Source organism: Phyllopteryx taeniolatus, chromosome 20, assembly GCF_024500385.1.
Source record: "Phyllopteryx taeniolatus isolate TA_2022b chromosome 20, UOR_Ptae_1.2, whole genome shotgun sequence".
In the NCBI taxonomy this organism is placed as follows: domain Eukaryota; kingdom Metazoa; phylum Chordata; class Actinopteri; order Syngnathiformes; family Syngnathidae; genus Phyllopteryx; species Phyllopteryx taeniolatus.
In genome coordinates, this window is record NC_084521.1 from 13,098,631 (window position 1) to 13,114,435 (window position 15,805).

Here is a 15,805-nt window from a genome sequence, read left to right on the forward strand (position 1 = left end):
CCTCGGCCCCCTCGGATCAGCTTTGTCATCTGGTGGGAGAGCCGCTGTACTCTCTGGATGATTGGGGATACATCCCAAAAGTGACACGATAAATACTGTATCCCTGCTTGCTTTGCTTTAGCTCTCTTATAAGAAAGGGGCAAAGTGGAAATCTGAGGTTTCTGCTTATGATATGGTACGATTAGTAGACAATATGGACAAATGTTCAAATTCAAAGTATAAAACTCTTAGAAATTTACTAAGCAAGAACATACTGTAAAAAGAAATGATTCCTTCTTGGAAAATCCATTACAATGTATAGCCGCACATCCCAACATAATTGACTTTAAAACAACGTGTAGCTTTTCTTTTTCTAATCTTCCAATGTCCATATGTATTGTCCTAAAGTAATGCAATGAAACATTGCAGGATTGTATTCTCGTTCACTGCAGTTTCTTTCCTTGATTGAATATGGACAAAATTAACAATCTACTAATCACATATACTGTACACAATACAGTATACAGTATAAGTAAAAATCAAACAGTGAAAAAGTTGCTGAAACTGTATCTCAACAACCATTCAGGATTTCGCCATCTTTTGCTTTTGCTTGTTTATTCGTTTTCTTCCATCGCCTTGCTTGAGAAGACTTTTACAGTTTACATGGATACACGCACGTGCTTAGTCCACTTCTACCTCAACTCTTCACGTAAACTTTCCTGTTATTGTGCACAGTTTGATTTGTGTGCGTTTTTTGCTGCGCGCCTGTGAGCCTTGTGGTGCATTGGTCCGCTGTGAATGAACGTGCGCGCTTGGAGAAGGAGGAGGAGGAGGAGGAGGAGGAAGAGGAATAAGGGAAAAGGGGGGTCTACAAGAACTCCGCTTGGCTGCGGAGACTCTCACTCCACACAGTGCATCGCAGCAGACTGATGCACACACTCGACATCGCCGGATTTTCTGCAGCAACACAAAATCCACTAAAAAAAACAACTTCTTTCCCCCCCTGCAGAGGATGCGGAGATGAGGCTTGCATGGTTCTCTATGCTGCTGAAACCTCTCCTCCTCCTCCTCCTCCTCCTCCTCTCTTCCTCCTGATGAGGGGAGCAAACAGGACGAAAACCAAGCTGACTCATGTGTTCTTTTTCAAAAAGAAGATCGCAAAGGTGGAGCGATTAGAGCTGGGCTCATGACGGGACTATTAATCCTTTCAGTGCACCAAAGAGGTTTGGAAGCGTTTGGATGGAAAACGGGCGAATGTCTACTACTAGAACTGTTTTTGGTCTTGTATGAAGCCGGCGATTAGTTGTTGCCACACATTCTTCCCTAATGACTGCATTGAGGAGAGGATGAGTGGTTCCTCAGCGTGAATCACCCCCGAAACTCACCTCTTGTTTTCTCTCCTCAAGTACTCCCAAATCTAAATGGAATTAGTTGAGTCTGCAGGCGTTTGTGAAAGGAACAGACATGGTACATGGACACAGCTTCCATCACGGTAAGCGAACCATTTTTTTCCCTCGTGGTTTTAATTGACATAATATAAACTATGAATCTAGAAAGAGTTATTAGCTGGTTTTCACTCGAAATACAAATCAATTCAACAGATTTATGGACCCCAAAAAAATGTTGTCTCATAATGTAGTCTACAGTTTATATCATTGATATAGGAACATTTGCAGTACAGATTTTTATTTTAATTATTCCTATTAAACGTATGATATTGTATGTTTTGGTCTAAAATCGTATGGCATTTATTTTACTGATTTCAATTTCATTCTAAAGCTGTGATGTGTTCTGTGCTGAATCGACACTTCAATGAATGGGAAAATGATCATCATAATCACAACACATGGAGGTGACATTGTTCCATCCAAGCTATATTTTTCATTCCAGTTGTTGCAAGTCTTCTCCTACTTGGCTTGTCCGGCGCAACAAAGAGAGATACATCAGGTAACCTTCAAAAACCTTTCATTCAAGCATTACACCAACAATATGGAATTATGACCCAAATCATTTTGTGGTACTTGGCTTGTAATAAGGAGAAAAGTGTGTCTACCATTCCCTTGGCCACCCCATCCTACTTTAGCGGTCTATAACGTTGGTGGTGGACCAACTAGAATACCTGTCACCTTGGGTTAGCTTCCACGTGGGTGCTACATTTCAAAGTTGTGTGCGGTTCTTATTTCTGGGAAATTTTCTATCGTTCTACATGGCCCAAAATGATTTGTGACCCTTGAAATTTGTGTTGCAGTAAAGAACAATTCTGGTGTGAAGCCAGCAGGTCAGTGTGGAACGTGGGTGAAAGAACCAGAAGGAGGTCTCTTCACTTCTCCCAATTACCCAAACAAATACCCCCCAGGCACAGAGTGTGTGTACATCCTTGAAGGTAAAGCTCCTCTCTACTGTTTTAGAGATTAGTTGACTAACCTCCAAGGCACAAAGGAGCTGAAACAAGTTCAGTATCACTTTACCACTTCTTGCGGTCATTATTTCCACCATGTCTTTCAGCCCCCCCAAGGCAGTGCATCGAGCTCCATTTTGAGGAGAACTATTCGATCGAGTCCTCATGGGAATGTAAATTTGACAACATCGAGGTTCGCGATGGACCTTTCGGCTTCTCTCCCATTCTCGGACGCTATTGCGGTCAGCACAGCCCGTCGGATATCAGGAGTAGCGGCCGGTACCTGTGGATAAAATTTGTAACAGATGGCGAACTGGAGGCGGTGGGATTTTCAGCCAGTTACAACTTCACTGCAGGTACTGTAAGTCCACTTGTTCCTGTTACTGCATGCCTCAAAGCTGAATAACAAATCTGCCTGGTGTAGAATTATCGATTGCCTGTCTCTTTCCATTGGAAATATACTATCATTGGCTGAACGCTCCAGGGACTGGTCAGGCTGTTCTCCCGCTATCTTTCTGCATCTGGAGTCAAGTGTGGATGTGTTAGTTTGTAGGAAATGGAAAAAAAGCTTAGGCAACACTATCACCAAGCAGGAAACCCTTATGTGTTTCACAAATGAGTTTTGTTCCTCCTATTCTGTTTCCATTTTCACAAGGAAGTGCTGAATTTCTGTCAACAAATCAACAAAGGGAAGCAAGTCCAACTCTACCCTTAAGTTACCTTATCATTACAGTTGGTGCCTCCAAAAGTTGAAAAGTACTTCTGGTACCCTACACCAAGAAATGCCTACTTTTCTGCTTGGTGGGATCAGGTTTTAATGGGAGCAAACCTTGTTTTCAACAAGTTATGCTCATGTTTAAAAACATTCCTAATGTGTGTCGTATTTGGTTGATATTCTGTTACTAAGGCCATTGATGACAAGAGCATAACTGCAAATTGTTCCCTTCACTTCCACTTTTGTCTGGCTTTCATAACACTGTCAAGTTCTCTGTGTTTGAATCCAGACAAGCAGAGGGACATATATCAAAGTGCACCTCCAGGGGGATTTTATATGTGGGAAAATTTAAGTGCAATTTGTTTTTTTTTTATTTATTCATCATAAATAGCTGAGCAGTAACCCTATATGCCAGAACAACCCAGAAGCATGCTAGTGGGAGAAAAGCTACCCAGGTGGAATGAGAAGAGAGCTTTATCTTGAAGGTCTCGGTGAGGATTGGTGGTGATTCCTCTCCTCTCTTATGGTGACATTAACCCTGTGGGAATGGATGATGGATGTCACATTATATATTTGGAAACAGTAGCCCATATATAATAAGTGCTGTTTTTAGTTAGTATAGCATTCCAACTGTGAGAAGCACTATTTAGCTAAAGGGTGGTTATGTCATGCAGACAAGCCACCAAAGTCATATCATCCGCAGGGGATACATAAAAGCTGTTTTGATAATGACTTGCTAAGTGAGAGTGATGTGTCTAAAGCCTTTCAAAGAATTGGGAGACTTGTCGTGGTGGTTTTGGCACAGTGACGATGTGTGTCCTCCACAGCACAGGGACAAAGCAATTGTTGCGGAATATTCGGAACACTAGGAGCAGACAGGTCTCACTTAGATAGGTTACATTTTTGTGAGAGGATAAATGCATCGTGACTACAAAGGTAGACAGCGTGATGTAATTAAGGAATCGCTTCACTTTATGGTGAAAATTGTCTGGCATCTGGAGTGCTTTTCACCGTACCAATAAACACCATTTAATTCACAAATGCCCACCTCTAGTGGATGAATGAGAAGGGGGGGTGAGGGGGGGGAAGCAGTAAAGTTGCCATGAATCAGCTGCTTTTACTCTCCTACCGCAGTTATATGAAAAAAAACATTAAAAAAACACTGCTTTGTATTTCACTGCTCTGCATTCTGCCAGTATCCTTACACAGGATCGCAATGTACATTGCTATAAATCATCCTTATTTGTATCACCCATCACTAGTTTCTTCTTTCTTCTTGGAATATTATCACTTTGAAGAATTCACCTCATGCATTATTTAGTAGTTGGTTGTATATTTTCTTCTTCTGCATACATTAATTGTGCTGCTTTGTGTCCCTTGTATCTACACTTAGTACAAATATCCCCCTTTTTCAATTCCACTTGTTCGTTTGATAGCACAGCCTCAGCCTTTGTATTGTTTTCAGTAGTTTGATGATGCAAAAGAATGAAGCCGTTTTTATAATGCACTTGGCTTTTGTCCCACCGCGGGGTAGGACGCACGACGGCGGCCCGGCCCAACCGTGTCCATATTTGGCACTGGTTGCTAAGCGACCGAACAGCATTTCTCCATGCCATTTACTGTATACCTCTTGCTGTGTGAAATCACTCCCGCACCGTATATCCTGTTGGATGGGCCTTCTGTCATGACAGCGGCGCAGCGCCTCAATTGAACATTTTTCAATTTGAGCGACGGCACTGCAACGGCGAGCGACCCATCTCGCGCGTCGCTATGCGGCGTTTACACAATGCGTATGTTGATCAACGTCGCACTAAGTGTAGTGTAAAAAAGACCTTAAGTCGGTTCTTTGTCAGTAACGTCCCACCCCGGCTGAGGTCAGTAATCACAAGAGGCAGCTGTAGCTAAAGTTGCAAGTGGAGTTGATGGATCATTCATATATCCATCAATTGTCTGTACAGCTCTTCCAGTATAAGGTCTTGGGTAACTGAACACTGACATTGGGAAATAATCAGATACCATTCAGCAGTGACCTGTCAATCAAAAGAAATACAACCACAGTCATATCCTAGCCTACAGACGATGTAGGCTGTCTTTACTTGACCTAGCATGCTCAGTTTTTTTTGTGAATATGAGCATATTAGGGGCTTTCAATAAGGGACTGTCAGGGACTTCATTCAGGTTTACCTCACACACTAATGAAACACTCTCATTTACAAAGGCCATAGATTTCAAGCACATGCTGTACTTCAGGCAAGGCAAGTTTATTTGTATAGCACTAATCATACATATGTCAAATCCATAGCGCTTTACAGAGGAATGATTAAAAACTAGATTAAATTAAAAAGATGAAAAGCAAGATAAGCCACAACATAAAAGTAAGACCAATGAGGGAAAGACTAAAATGATAAAACACATTGACATTAAAAAAAAATGAAAGCAAGATAGTGAAATCTGTGGGTATTTATGCAAAAACAGGAGTGAACAGGAGTGAATACAGTTTTCAGACCAGATTTAAATGTACTGACCGTTTGAGCAGATCTCAGGTGTTTAAAAAAATTGAGGAGCATAGAAACAGAATGCTTCTTGACTTTTCGTTTTGGTTCTGCAAGCACTCAAGAATGCATGAGAGAGAAAAAACAATGGCCGACTGTAGACCCTTCTGAACCATGGTAAAAGTCCATTTAGGCCAAACTAAATGCTTCATAATGTTTAGTACACAGTAATGTATGTTTACTTGCTGCCTTTTTTGGTTAACAATTTAGTGTTTTGTTTCAGGTCAGTAAATGTAAGCGCATTGATGTCGGACATGGGTTACTTGAATAGACACACACACACACACACACACAAAAAGAGATATTGGTGCTGAATTGGATTTGGGCATTTAATACCTGCATTGTAAAACCAGAGTGCATGCGCCTGGATAAATATATAGTGGTTGGTAGGTAGGTCTTCTAAGGTTATCTGAGCTATTATTTAGAATTAGGGTCATGTGATATTTCCCCTCTGGCTTTCCTGTGTGGAGTTTACATGCTCTCCCTTTGCTTGCATGGGATTTCTCTGGATACTCTGGCGTCCTCCCACGTTCTAAGAACATGTTTCTGAGCATAACTGACAATTCCAAATTGCCCGTAGTGTTGCAATGGTAGGCTAATAGCTGAAGGATGGACCACAGCAAACGAAAGACGTTTGAACAAAAACAGAGATTTTATTTGAACAAAAAGAGCACATGAGTGTTTGACACAAAAAGAAAAGGTAATGAAAAACAGCGATGACGAAGGGTCATTGAAAAAACAAGAATGGGTGGATAGCAGTAAAAACGAAAGGTCGAAGGAAAGTATGGGCAAAGCAAAACAGAATCTACCTATATAAGATCGAAAAACAGATAACAAAAAAAATCACATTTATCATACAAAAATACAGCAGACCAGTCCAGGGTGTACCCCACTTCTCGCCCGAAGTTAGCCGGGAATGACTCCAGCTCACCTGTGACCCTAATGTGGACAAGAGATATAGAAAATGGATGTATGGATGGGTCATGTGAAGCACTGCTACTCAATTCATTGGCGCAATTCCAAGCAAGCTCCATCTGGACTTGAAATCATTATGGCATGAAATGAATGGAATTATATTTAGGATTACAGATGGATGAGACTATCATAAAGAGGCTAGGGCCATAAGATTGGACCTTGATAGGCTCAAGCTGGAAAACTGAAAACTGAATCGAAGAAATTGACTCTTTACTCTGTGGCGGTGCTGAGCACAGCAGCACCACTCCAAAGAAAGTTATTTCAGTCGTAGTTACTTCAAGTCCCTTTTGCTTTAATTCCCATCGTACACCTGGTATTTCAATGTGTGGATGGAATAAATGGAGTCCTTATGTATCCATTCCCTTTTCCATAATGAAAGAAAAAAAAATGTATTTTTGTTTTTTTAAGCGAAACCACATTTTCTTACAATAAAGTACATTCACAGCAAGGTCTTCCTTGCATCAATATTTGTGTCATTCAAGGTACATTATAAAGGACTCAATCAAGTTTTGTGACAAAGTTCTGTAATTGTCCCAATGAATACAGACCTTTCTTTGTAAACTGGATTGTCTAATTCTCCGCTTAACATTGTCCTACATTGATACAGCATGTGCGACCTGGTGTAGAGAATGCAATTCCATTTACCCTGCCTCAAGGCTGGTTGGAGTACAGCTCCACAGAAAAGACTTGGATTAAATTCATGAACAAGAAATGGAGACAGAAGTCCGCCTGTGATCTTTTTCGAGGGTATTCTCCCAAGATCTCGCGAGTTTGACTTGGTGTTTGAATGTGGGAAAACTTGTTGGCTACAAACCACATAGGTAGGCCACATACAAGGAAAACTGCAACACTGTTACTGTCTGATGTTTTATATATATATATATATATATATATATATATATATATATATATATATATATATATATATATATATATATAATTCATATCCAATTCTAGGGTTATAAGTAACTCAAGAAACAATAATGATCATTTAAAAAAATGGCTGCTATACATTCACATTCCCATTCATTCAGTTATGCTCGTTGTTGTTCTATGCAGAATTCACAATCACTTCTGCGAATAAAAAAAACCCCAAACATTTGCATAAGCCATTTTTATGTCCAACAAGCTGTTTGAGTCACAAACTGAGGGCACCATGTCCCTGGACAGAGAACTGGACAAGGAATTCATATGTTCATTTATGAAATTGATTCACAACTCTGTATTATACAGTATATACAATACTCTCCACATTGGAAAGGATAAACAGCACCACTCCTTCCCTTTGCTCCAATGTTTATAGTCATTACTTCTCCCTACAATTCCAGTCACATTCTCGAGAAGTTTTTTTTCCTGATTATTCTGAGCTGCCCACTGTTTGTTTCATTGTCTTTCCTCGACGGGGTAAATGTGTAGTTCTTCATTACTAGCAGTTTATGCGTGCTCCTCGTGTGTAATGCAATTTCCCCGAAGTAAAGCGATCAGCTTGAACGGCTTGGCAAAGATAAAATAACCTGATTTTATATTTCGCTCGACTTTTGGAAGTAAGAGCAGACTCGGAGAATGTTCCTGGCTTGCTTCATCAACTTCGTATTACACAAAAACAACAAAAAAAGATTCATTGTGGCTGACGAATAGTGAAGTAGCTCAGCTGATGATACCTTTCACTCCAGACTGTAGCTGTTTTTAGCAAATGGAAATTGATGGGGGAGTTAACATTGCAGGCACACCACCTGCAGCTGTGGAAGAGGGCTGCAGTACACCCCCAAATCCAAAAGTCTGAAAACACTACCTCCTTTCTTCTCCACTGGTTTCTGCTTCATGGATTGCGCACCACATCCACAAGACGAAGACTTGCCTCAGATTATGTTGCTCTATATTGTTATTACACAATCTCACCCACCTCCAAATTGAATGTTTTTGTTTAGGTTTTTTTTTTTTTTCCGACTCTGCATCTCTGCAAATAAGCACTCACAATCTAGCATTTTGTACACCCGCACAATTGAATGAGCAATACAATACAAGAGCTGCAATAAAATTTAAGTACATCAGTGGTGTTCCACTCCGATCCTGTAAGTGTCAGTAAAGCTCATTAAAAATAATGCAATATATGGCAAGCTTTTACCCCACATGTTCATATGCTGGATCTGGTGGCTCACCAAAGTGGACCACAATCACACTGTATTGTGGATTGTAATGGTAAAAAGTGAAAATGGATCCCTAAAACCTGACCTTTACCGAGATTTGCACCAAAACGACTTCCTTGGCCCATGTGCGCATCCCCTTTAAATGTTGGTCATGCAGCCACAATACACAATATAGGCAATATTTACACATTATGTAATAATGTGTTCCATATTGCTATAACAAACTGGGACACGCAAGCTTTGTCTTTCTAATGTGTCTCTTCCAGCTCAGAATGCAGTACAAGTTATTCTCAGTAAAACAGCAGCTCCTGTCCCACTTACAATAAACATTATAAGTAGGACATTTAATATAATATGAAAGTCATATTGAATATTAACTGTCTCAATTATCACTGGAATGATTGTAATAATCACTTATAAATGAAAGTTGTTTGATGATGTCCTATCAGTTTGTTGTCTGTCTTATCTGTGTCACACATTCACTTTTCGGCTTACCTGCAGAGATGATGCATGGTTTTTAGACAGTTATGAGACAGCAGTTCACCACTGTGAGTCACCGTTCCCTTTATGAATTAATTTTTTTTTTTTTTTGCTCAGCCCCACTTTTACTTCATCCGACTCTTTTCGCATCATGAGTCCATATCGCACCTTGCTCCCTCGCTCTCGGCAGTTAAAATGCAGCCTCGAACGTTTTCCACCTTATCAGATAACGAGCCTTCACTCTGGGGACAACCAGTCAGAGTTTATCACCTCTGTGGAACTTAACCCACCGTCCAGCAGTATGCCTGATATTTATTTCCTTTGGCTCTTTCGGTTGCTCCCCGCCAATTACCCTGCAGATCAATCAGAGGCTTGGCGTCCCACCTTCCTCTCTGGTGGTTTGTTAGCCAGGCCTGCTGTTCAGCCACAGATGTTGTGTGTTTGTGCTTTTTTTTTTTCAGTGGTGGACGGGTGCTGCTGTTGTACCTTCAGCTAATGTAAACCAATGTGGCTGCTGGGGTTTATTTGTGCTCTTGTTTGTGTTTACCTTTGCTAAAAAGCTGTGTATCTACAACATACACACACCATATGTATCAACCTGTACGGTAGGACGTGTTCATGTGCGTGTCTCGACTTTATGCACCTCCACAATCTGTCACACAATTTGGTCGCCATCCTTTGCTAACCCACACGGCCACAATAGAGCTACCTACTATGTATTCATGCAGCGTTTACGACATTGCGCACACCATGCGTTTGCGTTTTGCTCTCGCAACTGCATTGGAAATTAGCTCGTTGATGTGTTGTGCATTTTTTTCTCAGCAGGCATAACAGCTCTGAGCTCAGTGTTTGTGTGTTTTCATTAACCTATCAGCATGGTGGATCTTTGCGCTCTCGTGCTGCGATGCCTCACTCGTTGCATTGTGCCTTATGAGTCAGCATTGAGACTGAGATGTGTGTTTGTGATATGGGATTAAGTGGATATTAGTTTCCTTTTTTTCTGCTATGGCATGATTCCCTTCCAGGATAAACAACTTCCAGGAAAAAGTAGCAGAGTTGACGAATGTTTAGTTTTCATTATCCACACTTTGCTCCCCCATTTTCTTCCCTCCCATTTTTGGCAGCGACATGGACTGCTCATTGCTAGCTTATCATCTAAGAGCAAATGTCCGATACCTAAGAGACCTTAATCACATTTGCCATCCGGCTAATCCAATAGGTAATGGCCAGCTTTTGTCTTGCAGCAGGGAGAAAGATGCCAGTGTTTGTGGCCACACCATGATGGGATTGTTGTTAAATGCAAGTCATTCACCACGTTTCAAATGGATAAATCAGGAAGTGGAAGCCAAAAAAACAACAAACTTCATAGGCCACATCATTATGAACCAATCATGGGAGTTTGGAATAATTTATCCACTAAATATTGACTATGTGGACTACGGCGAACTATAGTTTTTAGTTGTAGTTTGGAGTATTGCGGAACTGCACTGCATCATACCGAGACATGTTTCTAATATTTTACAGTCACTTTATTCAGGTATAAATGAGGGGGGGGGGGGGGGGGGGGGGGGAGGGGGGGGGGGCAGTACAGTTCTGCATCACTGTTTGTCTTGGAGATGATGGCAAGCCATAAATCACTTATCATGGCTTTACTGTGACTCGCAATCAGAATCAGAGAGATTCTGATTCTGGGGGACGGTGGTCAGGTGCCCTTGCCCTTCCTCGTTGGGACTGGTCGGGGCGCTTCGATCGGGCTTGGGACCTCCCCAGGTCCTGGGTGGTCGGGCTCGTTGACTCGGCTGTTAACTGTTGTAATGTTACTGATGTTCAAATATCAAGACTGTCTCACCATTGTTCTGCTGTGGTTTTCACCCCAAGTCCCCCTGTCCACTCTGTCCCTTTGTCTGTCCCCCCCAAAACCCTTTTCTGTCCAGCTGAATTTTCATTTGCATTTTCCAGCTGCATTTTCATTTGCATTTCCAGCTGATTACTGATAAACATGGTGGTAGAGTTGCCAGGAAAACAAGACTACTTTTTACACCCACCTGCTTATTTGTTATCAACTGTCACTACTAAATAGCTCTAACAAGAAAGGCCAGATCCTTTATAATACAAGTATTTACTGTTTGTTGTCAGAAAGCTGCTTGTCCCATTTACCAGAGACGTCAGATTGTGCAATGTTTTTGTTTTGACCCTTTTCAGCTTGAAAGTGTCACCGTGAAACCTTGAACCCCGGCGACAATTGGTCTTCTTACCCGTCAAGGCTCATCCATCTGTGATTATTGAGGCGCAGCACATTTTTATTTCAACCATAGCCCCAATGAGTGTCCAAAGTCAATTAAGAGTGTCTCCCTCTGTAAGATGACGGAATCTTTCTGGCAGATTGCCAATTGTATGCACCCGTTAAAAAAGGTGGCAAAGTCAATTATCGGAGCTTGTTTTTTTTTTTCCACACCAACATTCTGGTTGAGCAGTATGGCCTTGCTGGCTTTTCAGTTTTCATTTGGCAAGCACGATTAATCACAGCACTGCTACACAATGAACGTGGCCACACACCAACTGCTGCTGCCTCTTATTATTCCCCCCACGTTGGAAATTGTACATCTAGAGGCAGAGCTGCAGGAAAAGAACAACAAAAAAACAAACAAAAAACAGCCACAATACCGCAATGTGCACATGTACAAGGGAATTGTCTGCTTGGCATAAGAGACCAAAATGACTAGTGGAATAGCACGATTGCTGTGTTGATAGCTGATTAAAGCATGTGACTACTCTATGTCCCCCTCAAGGCTTTCATTTGAATATTTATCGAGCTGACACGGGCTTTTCTCTGCACCGTCTATAAAAGAACACCAATTGGCTGATTATCTTTTGGCTTCTCTGACCATAACATGCAACACAGAGCAGCAGTTCTGGGCAAACTAACAGCCTCTAACGGTGTGGTGTGTTCAAAACCTTAAATGAAAGACACATTCCTGGAAAGCCCTTTTTTCCCTCCCGGCTTGCTTTTTATCTTCTTTTGTGCTTCAATGGGTTTTTCTAAATGTGTAACAAAATCTCTGATCTACGGTAGGGGGAATAGAATCAATTTTGACAAACTGGATTACTCAACCGTTCATCGTTATTGTTGCAAGGTGTGCACTCAAATAACTTTTGAAACAAAGTGCTACGACCTTAGGCACAAGATTATTTTTTTCAATGTTTGATGCAGCAATGATCACCATGCTGAGATGCATTAGCTGGAGTCTCTCCTTGTAAATAACAGAATAAAACCTTTTCTTTAGTGCAGTGTTTCCCAACCTTTGTTGAGTCAAGGCACAACAGAACTACTCCTCCTTAAGTCGTCACTTACCTTGGTGGAGCTAAGTTGTCAGGGGTTTTAGGCCCCTGGTAGAGCCACCCAGGACAAACAGGTCCAAGGTGAGGGACCGGACAAACCACAGCCACTATGAAGCCACTATGAAGAACATCCATCCATCCATCCATTTTCTGTACCGCTTTAGAACTGTGAGGCAGATGTGCTAACCAGTCGTTCAACAACGTTCTTTCCATAGAGTTGTTGAAGAACAACTCTATGGAAAGAAATGTTCCCTTGCCCGGACGCAGGTCACTGGCGTCCCCCTCTGGAGTCAGGCATGAAGGTGATGGCGAATGCCTGGTGGCCTGGCTTGCACCCATGGTGGCCTGGCCGGGTACGGCCCGAAAAAGACAACATAAGTCCTCCTTCCCATGGGCCCAGCACCTGTTGGGTGGGCCAACAAGTTTAGGTGCATTGTGAGCTGGGCTGGAGCTGAAGGCAGGGACCTTGGGGGTCTCTACAGGTGAAGGGATGAGTCCTGACTGTTGTTTGTGCCTGTGCACCGGACAGCAGCTTACTCAGATTACCCACCCTTTTTGGAGTGCTTGGAGGGAGTGCTGGGAGATTGCTACTGCTGGGAATGCCCTCATTGTGGGACTTCAATGCTCATATTAAATTAGCTTACCTGTCTTTGTGAGTTTTGTAGTGACTGATGAAGTTCTATGTCGTTGTTGTGTCTTTAATGCGCGAGTTGCAAACCATGCAGGTTGCCATTTTCTTTTTGCAGACTTCATCGGCAACATAAAATCCTTAAATCCAAATTGTATTATCTCTGGAGCTCCTTCCATTGTTGTTCATGCAGGTGGCTACGTCACGCTGGCAAGTGCGCAACAACACAGACTGTGTTGCCAGGTTGGCGCAAATGTGCCCCAAAACGTTTCTTACTTAATCATGTTGAAGCGGGGCGGGTCTTGCCGAGAAAGGGCAAAGGATTTCTAAGGATGTCTGTGAAATGGGATGTTCCCTTACCAGGTTGTCGCAATTGTAATTTGTTTCGTCTTTTGTAAAAGTCTTTGCGCTTTTGTTAATCTGTTTTCTAAAATGTAGAAGTGTTTTGGCTTTTGTTAATTTGTTTTCTGAAATATAAAAGTGTTTCCCAATTTGTTATATTGTTTTGTACTTCCAGGCCATTGTAACCCTGTCACCAGACGTACAATAAATACACATATCATGCACACTTATTAATTCCAGCAATAACTATGAAACGCCAGTAGGTAACAGACTGCAAACCCCTTCATGATTCCGTTTCTTCAAAGAGTGAGTAGTTTTACTATAAAATTTTCATATACAATAGTTAACTACGCTTTATACTTTAAATGACAGTTATCAATGTTAAAAGGTTACGTAAATATTGCCTGTCCAGTTAGTAAAAATTTGCTCACTTACCGTATTTTAAACGGGAAACAATGTTTTGAAATAGAACTAAGTGCATGTCAACCAGCTTCACGGAACATACATTTATTTTCAACTTTGGATGTTCCCCCGTAGTTTATTTATTACACACATGGATGGAGCGATCCAGATTTCACCGTAAGGGTTCTCTGATGTTTGAGTCTTAATGAGTCAATCAAAGCATGTAGGCGGGGGGCACTTGTCCAAGTTTAGTCCAGGGAACCATTTCCATTGTGGATGCTACTTCAATGTGCAGAAGCATACAAATCCACACTAATCCAGGATGGTTTGTAGCTTCTTCATTCACCTGATATTTTATATCCAAGCATCATACTGTATTTCAGAGCGCTAGATATAGAATTTAATTGAGATGTGGATCCTCACTTCTCAACCCTCCATATATTTTCTCCCTTTCTTAAATCATGCAAGATAAATTTGCTCCTCTTCTACGACGAGTGTCGCCCTTTGGGTAATACTTTAATTCAAATCTTTGCCAGCTGAAATGCTTCCCAGCTGAAATGCTTCCCGTGTTTCATATTTTTGTACTTCCTTCCTTTTTTTTTTTTTTTTTTTGATGGTTCTCACAAATATTTGTAGTTCATGTAAAAATAGTAGTCATGAATTCATAATAATGACTTGTAAATAGTTGTAAATATTTTTTTTATTTTTGGGAATACAGTGGTAAAACTTCAAGCAACTTATATATATACAATTTGTTTTTACAAAATAAACCTCGCTTCACATGTCTGTTTTTCAACACAGACAAAAATAATGTCGTAAAATCCAACAAGCTTCTAAAAGTGCTGTTTAAATCCATCATAATGCAAAAAAAGGCCATCCTCTCATCGAGAACACCTCAGTGAATTCATCTCCTCAGCCACGGAAATGACTTGGAGGGGTCATCATTCACTGAAATAAAGACTGAACAAATGAATCGGGGGCTTAGAGGAATTTAAACTGTCTCTAAAAACCTCATTATCTGTTTGCAGCTCAGATGAGACATAGACCATGACGTGGAAACCAGTCGAAGTCCCCAACTTCTGTCGTGCTCCGCTTTTAAAGAGGCGATGAGGCTTTGTGAAAACTTTAGAATGGAACATGTGAAGAATGGGTAGCTTTGGTGCTGCTTAAATATGAATTTGCACAGGTTTAGGGCTCCAGGCTACTGTATGTTTCTCTTGACACACTATTTGTTAAGCATCTAAGCTTTTGTTGGGGTTTAGAATATTGGAAATGGCCAAAAACAGATTTCTTTGTTTTTAAGCAATAAGGTGTCATACATAACTTTTTGTGCATCAATGCCCTTTATGAGCAGCATAACCTAAAGTTTAGCATGCCTTCCTCATAATTCTTAGGTTCTGGGTTTGAATCTCGGCGCCGAGCTTCCTGTGTGGAGTTTGCATATTCTTCCCATGCTCGCATAGGTTTTCTTCGGTGTGAATGGTTCTTTGCCAATACAGCCCTGCGATTGGCTGGTTACCTATTGAGGGTTGTACCCTGCCTCTTGTCAGCTCGGATGGACTTTAGCTCACGACTCGGATGAGGTCAAGCGATTTAGAAAATGGATGGATGCCCTTTTTTTGTTATAGATGGTATTATATATCCATCCAACCATCCATCCATTATCCGAGCCGCTTATCCTCACAAGGGTCGCGGGAGTGCTTTAGCCTATCCCAGCTATCTTCGAGCGAGAGGCGGGGTACACCCTGAACTGGTCGCCAGCCAATCGCAGTGATATTATATAAATATAGTTAATATTATAGAAATATGGCATTGTTATGCTTTTAGAGATGCTGCTGTACTCAACCA

General features: G+C 41.4%; 1 protein-coding gene across 8 annotated transcripts in view; it reads left to right on the forward strand.

The window, feature by feature from the left end:
• Nucleotides 1-736: 736 nt before the first annotated feature.
• The window catches only part of neto1l (neuropilin (NRP) and tolloid (TLL)-like 1, like), a 59,868-nt gene continuing 44,799 nt past the window's right edge, over nt 737-15,805 (forward strand). For 3 of the 8 annotated variants that reach the window (XM_061758801.1, XM_061758804.1, XM_061758802.1), the window contains exons 1-4: nt 763-1,471; nt 1,870-1,926; nt 2,228-2,362; nt 2,485-2,733. In XM_061758801.1, the coding sequence (XP_061614785.1) occupies nt 1,444-1,471; nt 1,870-1,926; nt 2,228-2,362; nt 2,485-2,733 (469 nt within the window). In that variant the 5' untranslated portion in view covers nt 763-1,443. Of the gene's footprint in view, nt 1,472-1,869; nt 1,927-2,227; nt 2,363-2,484; nt 2,734-15,805 lie in introns of those variants that run through there. The other 5 variants (XM_061758808.1, XM_061758807.1, XM_061758805.1 and 2 more) reach the window with 5 other exon arrangements.